Source organism: Quercus suber, unplaced genomic scaffold (assembly GCF_002906115.3).
Source record: "Quercus suber isolate HL8 unplaced genomic scaffold, Cork oak 2.0 scaffold_421, whole genome shotgun sequence".
Classification (NCBI taxonomy): domain Eukaryota; kingdom Viridiplantae; phylum Streptophyta; class Magnoliopsida; order Fagales; family Fagaceae; genus Quercus; species Quercus suber.
Genome location: NW_027069872.1, coordinates 260,771 through 271,528, shown reverse-complemented (window position 1 = coordinate 271,528; position 10,758 = coordinate 260,771). Strand labels below are relative to the sequence as shown.

General features: G+C 35.1%; 1 protein-coding gene across 1 annotated transcript; it reads left to right on the top strand.

Annotated features, from left to right (window-relative positions):
• The first annotated feature begins 4,652 nt into the window (after window positions 1-4,652).
• On the top strand, window positions 4,653-10,758 carry LOC111982944 (probable LRR receptor-like serine/threonine-protein kinase At3g47570). The gene is made up of 4 exons (XM_024014560.2): window positions 4,653-5,283; window positions 7,085-7,156; window positions 8,133-10,118; window positions 10,275-10,758. Exons 1-4 carry the CDS (start codon window positions 4,728-4,730, stop codon window positions 10,628-10,630), a joined length of 2,970 nt encoding a protein of 989 aa, XP_023870328.2. The 5' UTR covers window positions 4,653-4,727; the 3' UTR covers window positions 10,631-10,758.

Below are 10,758 nucleotides of genomic sequence, written 5' to 3'. Positions count from 1 at the left end.
CCACGTTCATACACCTCAGAAACTCAATCCAACAACAAAACACACAGATTCACGAATATAACAGTAAAATCATGAAATGTGAAGTGAGAACAAGAAAACCCATACCTTTTTCAAGAAGATTGATGCAGAAATGAGGGATTATCACAGATGAGCACGGCGAGTTTCAGAGAGAGAAATGGAGAAGATAATGAACAGTCACAAAGTATGAGGGAAAAACTGAAAAGTTTTTGAAAACAGACTTTAAAACGCAAAACACGCGTTTTTCGTGATTGGAACAAGTTGCCAATAAGTCGCCATGGTAAGCTGCGAAACACTGTAAAGGTAAGAAATTTGAAAATTTCTCTAAGTGTTTTTCGCGACTGGAAGATCTACCCGCGAGGAAGTCGCGAGCTGAACCGCGAAAATCTCTGTGTGTCCCTCACGACTGGACCTTCCACCCACGATAAAGTCGCCATACTGAGCCGCGAAATATGCAAAAACTCAAATTTTGAAAAAATTTCTAAGTCTTTTTCACGACTACAGCCTTGACACGCCAGTTACCCACAAAAACTCTCGGAGTGAGCTTCGCGACTAGAGCATGCGACTGGGACAACCCGCGACTTAGTCGCAAAAACAGGGCAACACTGTTTTTGAAAATTTTGACTATTTTGTAGAAACAAAAGCACTTTCCAAAAACAAACTAAAACACTCAAAAATCTTTTTGTGTTTGATCAACAAAGATTGAGTATGTGAAAACACATTTAATCAAGTACAATCACACAAATGAATATGACATTCATTGAACATAGACTTATGTGTTGTGTGTAGATATCAAAAATGAGATAGTCCTTAGTCTAATGTGAAGCTTCAATGATTAATTCAATCAAGGCATACACAACTAGCACTAGATAATGTGACCTATCTCAATTATAGAAACATGCATGTATGACCTCCCACAAGCACTTGATAACAATTCTTTGAAACTTTTCATTTGGCTCCATATTCAACATATCATTTGCACTTTTTGAGCAAAGAAAATCTCTTTTTGAGATAGATGCCTGAAATTTTTGATATTTCAATTGATGAGATAGCCTTTGGCTTTTTAGGCATCAAACATTTTATTTTGGTCGCTTTCCCTTTTTCCTAGTCGAATACTAGTATATGCGACGGGTTTTTGCAGTTCTATATCTCTTTTCATTTGGAGATTTACATTTAGAGAGCTCTTTTAAGCATAAAAATAAAAAGTGGGAAGATATATAGGCATGAGTCTATGCATGTCTCAAGATCAACAAAACTATTCACTAATTATTCATGACAAGGATGAAGATCTATTTACAACAGTCATATAGATTTCAGAATTTCTTCCATAATGATATGAGTGCATGAGAGACAAGCTAAGCTCGTTAAATGCACAAAGACATTAGTACAAAAGTACAAGGCAAAACATGCTTTGAGACAAAACTCAACAAAACCAATCAAACTTTTTAGATTTTTGACATAAAAGCAGTAAAAGATTGATAAAAAACATAACAAATAAAATGTAAAAACATTTGAACCACACACAAAATAACAACCTAAATACTAGCAAGAAGCACACAACCAAGCATATTCACAAACATGAGAAGTATTGATGCATGGACATGTTGTAATGCTTATGCATGAGTAGCCTTTGTCACCCACACGTCACGTGCGTTTGGGGTGATATCCTTAATAGATTGGGTACGAGAGTTAGGACTGTCAAACCTTCGTGTGAAGCTTTCTAGGCAGTTGGTGAAAACACCAATCATCTTCATCACATCCATCATTCCTGGATCACGGTTTTGACTTTTTGGTTGCTCACCACCCTAAGACCTCATGTCATTTCTCCTTCCTCGTGACTGAGGTGCGCTTGCATTGTTGTCTGATCTCAGCTTTTGACAATTTGGTCTGGTATGTCCTTGCAGTCCGCAATAGCGACAAACATAATCTGTTCTAGGACCCTGTTGTGATCTTGGAACTGATCTCCCTCTAGCTCCATATTTGGATTCTGATTGATTACGCAACTTATTTAGCACCCGTTGATCAGCCACATTCTTCTTCCTTTCAGTCTTAACTTTCTCAAGAATAGGCTTATCCACAGCCGTCTCTTTGGCCCTTACAAACTTCACTTCTTTGGTGACATTTGCTGATGAGCTACTTCCTCCGATATATCCTAATCCGGATTTATTTGAGGCATGTTTTTGAGATGAAATAACATTATCTAATTTCCTGGAGGAGACACTATCTATCTTGGCATGAGCTTGCACTACCTCTTGCTCAAGAAATCTCACCTTTGTGTAAGCTTCTGATAGCTCACCATTAAGGGCTTCAATCTCACACTTTGCCTCCTTCTATTTGACCAGCAGGCTTTTGTAATCTTCCTCAGCTCTCTTCATTTTCTTCACAGCTGCTTTTACCACCTTGGTGTACTCACTTGATTTTTCAAGAAGTAAAGAGTAATTCTTTTGAAGACTAGATGTATTTTCTTCTTCTTCAGCCTCTAATTCTTCAACAATCCCAATAGACTCTAAATCAGAATATTCGCCAAGTTCCTTCACAAGTGAACTCAAATCATCCGAGAATTCCACATGTGCAATGGTTATGAATGCGAAGTAGTTTCCTTCTCCGTCATAGCTCTCTTTAGAATCAAAATTTGAAGAGTCTGTATCACTCAACGTTGTGGCATATGCCTTGCCTTTCCCTCTCAAAAAATTGGGACACTCCTTCTTGAGATGTCCATGACCATTGCATTCAAAACACACAATGTTCGAAGGAGATTGAGCATCCTTCCCTTCTTTCCTCGTAAACTCTTTCCTATCACCTCTTGAAGATGTAAATTTCCCTCTGTTGAATGGTTTCCCACTATTCTTCATTTTTCAGAAATTTTCGGAAGTTTTTCGCAAGGTATGCTACTTCCTTCTCCACTCCATCTTCTTCGGAAGGATCATCCATTCTTTCGGTGATGGTTTTGAGAGCAAGCGATTTACTCGTCTTGTGGGAAGGCAGTCCCAGTTCATATGTTTGGAGAAACCCAATCAACTCCTGAATTTTGATCTCATCCATGTCTTTGCTCTCTTCTATGGCTGTGACTTTTGCTCGAAAGCTTTCCGGTAAAGACCTCAAATTTTTTCTCACCACCTTAGTGTCCTCAATCTTCTCACCAAGATTGAGCTTAGCAATGACAATTTCGTTGAGCTTCCCATAGAATGAATCAAATGATTCATCTTCACCCATCTTAAGCTCTTCAAACTTGGTGGTAAGCATTTGGAGTTTTGTGTCCTTCACCTTCTTAGTCCCTTCATATGTAGTCTCCAAAATCTCCCAAGCTTCCTTGGCTACCGTCATATGAGAGATCTTGTGGAATTCATCAGGAGACACACCACAAAAAATAGCATTTAACATTTTACTATTAGCATTGGCTGCTGCAAGAGCTGCCTTATCCTAGGTGGATTTTTCAGCCTCCGGCCTAGTCCAACCTATTTCAACCGCATTCCACACGGTGTCATCAATAGAGCATAGATTCCGCTACTATACCATAGCATCAACCAATATATATTAGTTCCTTCAAAACTGCTTCCCTTAGCACCAAATGAATATTCTCACAAACGTAGGTGTGGTGAGATAAGGATTTGGTCAATGGCCTTTCAAGGATGTGACAATGGAGAGAAAAAGAGTAGAGGAATTTGTAGAGTCTCTAAGGTAAAGATTGGGGATGAGACAATCTTGTTTTTCTCTAAGGTTTCTCTCACAAAATTCTCTCTGGAAGCTCTCTCAATTTAGTGAGTATAAGGGTCTTTATATAGTGGTGTGTGTTTGGAATACAAAGAGTCAGTTTTTACCAAACAGGGCTGATTGTCGGCTTGACATCGTGGCTTGTCCAAGTCGCGAGTTCAAGTCATGACGTAACAGCCTGGCCAGCCTGGAACTTTTGTCCTGTAGTGCGACAGCTGGCGCGACCTTTCAGCTCCCCTGTGTGCATCTCACGTGTCAGCATTTGACGGCTTGCAAGCCGCGAGTTAGCCGCAAGTCCTAATCGTGAAACTCTGCCTTCTTGCATATACTTGAGTTTTTCTTCACATCTTCTCACACATTACCCTTACAATGATCCCACCTAAATACAGGATTACTAAGTGTTTAAATTACAAGCAAATTGGTACGGAATAAAGTTAACAAGATGGTTGATAAATTTCAACATTACATTAAAGACGTTATCACAATGTGCAATAATGTATCATCTATCTAATAATTGAACAAAAATGTATCTTTACTATCATCTATAAACTTAAGTATGTTGTTAAAGTCATGATCATAATTGATTGTCTAGTTTCTTTTTTTCTTCATTGATCCCACCAAACAGTACATGCATGATGACTGATCCTAATCTCTATTGAAAATTTTAACTTAACCACAAGAGATAAATAAAAGAGGCGTGGAAATGAATATAAGAAACCGATGTGGGCCATGAACTATGTTGCATGTAACATGCATCTTTCTTTTCAGCCAAAAAAAAAAAAACAAAACAAAACAAAAAGTTGTCCTTTTTCCTATCCTTTTCTTATAATGACGAAGACTAAAAAAAAGTTGAATGTTGATTTAGTCACCCTCTTCTTTTTCTCCGTAATTCAACTACAGTTGAGATCTCCATGTATAAAAACATCATCCGGCCACACTTGTTTGATACAATAGTAGTTGGCCTCACATATCATCCGACAGATAGAAAGTAGAAACTCATGGAGATTTCTTCCTTTTCCGTCTTTTTTGTGTTGTTGTTGGTACACTGTTTAATGGCTAGCACAGCTGTGGCAGTAAGGACCAACATCACCACAGACCAATCTGCTCTTCTTGCTCTCAAAGGCCATATCACTGACCCTAACAAAATCTTGGCAAGCAATTGGTCTACCTCTACCTCAACCTCTGTCTGCAACTGGGTTGGGATCAAATGCGGTTCCAAACACCTTAGAGTCACTTCCTTGAATCTTTCTCACATGGGTCTCTCAGGAACCATTGCTCCACAAATAGGAAACCTAACTTTCCTGTTTAATTTATCTTTCAAAAACAATAAATTTCATGGCTCTCTGCCCAACGAGTTAGCTTCTTTACGTCGGTTGGAAGTTGTCAGCTTTGGATTGAACAACTTTTCTGGAATGTTACCATCATGGCTTGGGTTCTTACCTAAACTTCAAGTGTTGTCTGCTTATACAAACAGTTTTGAAGGTACTATTCCAGAATCTCTAGGCAACATATCCTCACTGAAAGTACTTCATCTCAGCAAAAACTATCTTTCAGGTTAGATACCCTCCACTGTCTACAACTTTTTGTCTAAAATTATTTTAGAGGAATGTTAAGGATATATCTTTACCGATTATAACTTATCAATTTTGATGTCCCAAAATTACTCATTATTTTATTATTATGCTACCCAACATTTTGACCTTCTACTTTTTTCTCGAGAATGTATGTCATACATATATTTTAACTTTTTCTTTCCACAGCGTGTAAATGTTACAGAGTCATGAGATTCAAACACTGAAAAAGAAAGATGTGTATTTTAATTTAATAGATACGAAAAATTATTGGTCTCATTCTGGTATACCCTACACCTTTCATAATTCAATCACTAGTGCACACTACGTACCCACTCTTTTCTGGGTGGAAAAGCAGTTCCATCCTTTTCTGTGTTCACTAACATCACAAATAAATCACAATCAGCAACATCCCTGACCTTCTTTAGTTCTTTAAGCTTCCGCTTTTCGCTGGCCTTATCCACATAAGATGGGGGGGGAACCCTCTTTCTTTTTTCTCCTTTTTTTATTGTTGAGATTCAATAGAGACTACTTAATGATAAGGCCATAATATTTACATAAATTGTTTTGAGTAATTATACAATACAGTAAAGGTACAATAATAATGTATTCCTTCTTCTCATATAATATAATGATGATGTAAGCTTTTTTTTTTTTTTTTCTTTTCCACCATTTTATTCAAGCCTAGCTAGTATATTATAATAATTTTTTTACTTAAACTACTTCATAATTTAAGTTGAATATAAATATATAGATCAAAACAGTAAAAAAAAATCAATCAATCAATATATGAACTTAAAAAATTAATATAAATATAAGATATTAAAAAAATCATTTGAATAATTAAAAGTAAAATGAAAATATAAGTTAACTTACAAATATTAATAATCATATACTCAAAATATTTTAAATATTCTATGTATGCCTCCTTGATTTTTTAAGATGTTGTATGATGTTTTTCGTTTGAATTAACTATAAAGTATCATTTTTTTTTTAATATCTTAGATTCATTTCGAATTATTAAAAGGCGGCAAATTGTGAAAATTTTCAAAAACTATATAGCAGTTAAATTTTTATTTTTTATTTTTTAAATGACATATATAATTCGCCAAGTAGATTAGGAGAAATATTGTTATAATATACCATGTTAAGTAAATTTTTTTTTCTTGGCTAAATTAAGAGAGTTAATATCTATTTCAAGTTTTGGGTATGGAATATTAATTTTAAAAAATTGGAATGTATTTTATCTTATTAGTTATCCAAGAAAAAAAAATTCACAACATGAGTACAAATCATTTGAACAATAAAAGTTCAAAGAAAATTCAATCCTACGTGACAGAACTACAAATCAATTATTTATCGGTTAGTTTAGCATCTCCTCTGTCCCAATGGTGATGCCCATGGACCCAACTTAATGTAGAAAATAAAAATGTGACACTAATACGAATCATTTGAAAATTCAAAGTATAAAGGTTCCCGTGATTTCCATACAAAACAGGCATCTTCATTAAGAAAGCGCGGAGATATATATGAGCTTTAAGCCAATGAATGCATCAAAGGAAGTATTACTTTCTTTTTTTCCTTTACTCTCTTCTTCTCTTCTTCATTTTTTTTTCCTCTTTTTGGTTTTGCTTCTTATGAGTACTTAGGACGCATTTCTATTTGTCACTAACCCTTCTTCAAAATTGATTATTTTAATTTCCAAATAAAAGCTCATGATCTATCACTAGGTAAATTAAGCCTACTAGCTCTTGATCTGTTGTATACATTATGAAATTTTGTAGGAAGGATTCCAAAAAGTTTGGGAAACTGTACTTCCCTAGAGATAATTCACTTGGACAATAACAACTTTACAGGTAAGATCGTAACCACTTCAATTTAAATATTACTTCCCTCTCCTCTCCAAGAATGTTCAAAATTTTATAAACTTATAAGGTCCATCAAGTGCAGTTATTTAGTGTGTAGATTATTATTATTATTTTTTTTTTGTTAGAAATTATTTAGTCTATATGGTGTTTTATACTCTTTCCTCTTAAAAAAAAAAAAAAAAAAGAGTCTAATCCATAGATCATGTACATGAGATTCACTTTTATCTAATAAATTTTTTAAATATACTGGATAATTATGGAATACTTTCTCATCTAAATAGGGTGGTGGATGTTGTATACACATATTGTGGTGGGTTGATAAAAACCACAATAATTAGAGAAGTTATTGGTGTATCTAGTGTATCATACATATTACAACTTTACAAGTCTTAGTGTCTTGCTACATATTTCTTACAAACTGATGTATTTGTTTATGGTGATTCCTATAGATAAACATACAAGTGAAGAATTAAGTTTGCACAACGAATAGAATAAAGGCTTAACAAGCCTAAACTGATTACTAATATAGAGCAAGTAGAAAACACTAAAAGTAATACACTAAAAAGGAAACGTATAAAGGGCAGGTTTTACACCTTGGTTAAAAAATGATTATTCTTTCATTATCTACTTAGAGTGATTTGGATGAACTCTGTTGATTTGCTTATTATATAGAAAGGGCTTTTGTGTGTGTGTGTGTGTGTGAGAGAGAGAGAGAGAGAGAGAGAGAGAGAGAGAGAGAGAGAGAGAATGGCAAAAAGCTGGCTTTTTTTTTTTTTTTTTTAACTTGTCAAACACAATTACTTTTAAATTGTTATGCTAGATGCAGCCTTTTTATATGGTAATTATGGTAATTGTAATCAATTTTTCTCAAGTATTTAGGATGAATTTTTTGAAGAGAATCCAAAATCTTTGAGGTATTTTGGTGGATAATGAGTTTTGAATTTGTTTCGAGTTATTGTGGCAGGTGAAATACCACAGGAGATTGTGACTCTTCCAAATCTAACGGAAGTAACCTTGGCCAATAACAGCTTAACTGGTCACATCCCAAATGCAATCTTCAACAGCTCAAACATTGAAGTCATTAGTCTATACATGAACCTGCTCTCAGGAAATCTTCCATCAAGCATAGGTCACTGGCTTCCAAATCTTAGGGTACTTTACTTATGGGGTAATAACCTAAAAGGAATAATCCCCAATTCAATCTCAAATGCTTCTATGCTTACTGAACTTGAGTTGGGTGCAAATTATTTCTATGGCTCTATTCCTAATACCCTGGGAAATTTAAGGCAATTGGAGAGACTCAACTTAGCCAACAATTTTTTTACTAGAGAATCATCAACTCTAGAATTGAGTTTTCTTTCATCTTTGACAAATTGCGTAAATTTGAAAAGTATAGTGGTAGCAAATAACCCACTGAATGGAACCCTTCCACTTCTCAAAGGAAATTTTTCTACTTCTCTTGAAAAATTTGTAGCATTTAATTGCAACATTAAGGGCATAATTCCAAGAGAAATTGGTAATTTAATCAATTTGATGACCCTACACCTAGAAGACAATGAATTGACTGGACCTATTCCAACTATAGTTGGAAATCTAGGAAATCTCCAAGGTTTGTTTCTTCAAAACAATAAAATCCATGGTTCAATCCCAAATGATATTTGTCATTTGAGGAAATTGGTTGATTTACATTTAAATCAAAATGAGCTCTTTGGATCAATTCCAAAATGTTGGGGAAGTCTTTCTTCACTTCAAAATCTGTATTTGGATTCCAACCAACTGACTTCCATTCCCTCATCCTTCTGGAGTCTTAAAGACATACTACGAATAAACTTGTCATCCAATTCTTTAAATGGTTATCTACCAATAGATGTTGGGAAACTGGAGCATGTAACACAAATGGACTTATCATGGAATAAACTATCAGGTGAAATTCATGCTATTAAAGGCCTATTTTATTTGGTTAACCTCTCTTTAGCGCATAACAAATTCCAGGGTCCTATTCCTCAATCATTTGGTAATTTGATAAGCATGGAACGCTTGGATCTATCTGATAACAACTTTTCAGGAGAAATTCCCAAGTCTCTAATAGAACTCAAATGCCTCAAATATTTCAACGTGTCTTTCAATAGATTGCAAGGTGAAATTCCTTCTAGAGGTGTTTTTAATCAATTCTCAGCATCATCATTCATGGGAAATCAAGCATTATGTGGTCCACCCCAACTGCAAGTTCCACCATGTAAAAGAAGTTCGAAGACAACCACTGCAGTTATAGCAAGGTATATTCTCCCAGCAATGATAGCAACAATACTTGCATTATTCCTTATATTTGTTTTAATGAGAGGGCAAAAGAGGGATGCAAAACGAAAAGGTCAAGGAGATTTGTTACCTCTAGCAACATGGAGAAGAATAACATATCTAGAACTTCAACAAGCAACAAATGGATTCAGCGAAACTAAGTTAGCTGGGAAAGGGAGTTTTGGCTCAGTGTACAAAGGTACACTTTCAGATGGGACTACTGTTGCAATAAAGGTTTTTAATTTGGATATAGAAGGAGGGTTTAAGAGTTTTGAAGCTGAATGTGATGTATTGTGCAGTATTCGCCACCGAAATCTTGTGAAAATCATCAGTAGTTGTAGTAGCAATGATTTTAAAGCCTTGGTACTAGAGTACATGCCCAAGGGGAGCCTTCAGAAGTGGTTGTATTCTCATAACTACTTCTTGGATATGCTAGAAAGATTGAGCGTGATGATAGATGTTGCATCATCATTGGAGTATCTCCATCATGGTTGTCCTTTACCTATTGTTCATTGTGATTTGAAGCCAAGCAATATTCTCCTAAACAAAGATTTGATAGCACTTGTAAGTGACTTTGGCATTTCAAAATTCTTAGGCAATGAGGACTCTATGACACAAACCATGACATTGGCCACTATTGGTTACATGGCACCAGGTGATGTTTCTAATTTCCAATTCAATTTTACTTTTACAAACACACACACACACACACACACAAAGCTTTTTTGGAAACACATTGAGTATTTTTCTTTTCACAATCAATTATAGATATTTAATACATTTTGACAATAAATTTCAATCAAACTTGTAGAGTATGGATCACAAGGGATTATTTCCACACGTGGTGACGTGTATAGTTATGGCATTTTGTTAATGGAAACATTCACAAGAAAGAATCCCACAGATGAAATGTTTGTCGGCGAAATGAACCTAAAAGGTTGGGTAAGACAATCACTACCCCATTCAGTAATTGAAGTTATAGATTCTAATTTGCTGAAGAGAGGTGAAGAGAATTTTAATGCTAAGCTGGATTGTATATTGTCCATTATGCAATTGGCTATGGCTTGTTCAATAGAGGCACCTGAAGAGAGGTCAAACATGAGAGAAGTTGTAACAACACTCAAAAGTATCAAATTGAAGTTTCTAAAGGATGTTGGAGAAGATTGACAATTGAGAATTTTGACTATAGTTTTTCCCTTTTGTTCGTATCACTAATTATATTTTGTAAGTTATGCTACTCCCCTAAAAAACTTGTTAGAGTAAAGTAGCTCAAAGCAATTATGTTTATAGTAATG

What these genes read in the sequence shown, in the direction of transcription:
- LOC111982944 (XM_024014560.2), top strand. Translation starts at nt 4,728, where the DNA reads ATGGAGATTTCTTCCTTTTCCGTCTTTTTTGTGTTGTTGTTGGTACAC. An exon ending in GGACAATAACAACTTTACAG is followed by an intron (nt 7,157 to 8,132) that starts GTAAGATCGTAA and finishes TTATTGTGGCAG; the next exon opens with GTGAAATACCACAGGAGATT. An exon ending in TATTGGTTACATGGCACCAG is followed by an intron (nt 10,119 to 10,274) that starts GTGATGTTTCTA and finishes TCAAACTTGTAG; the next exon opens with AGTATGGATCACAAGGGATT.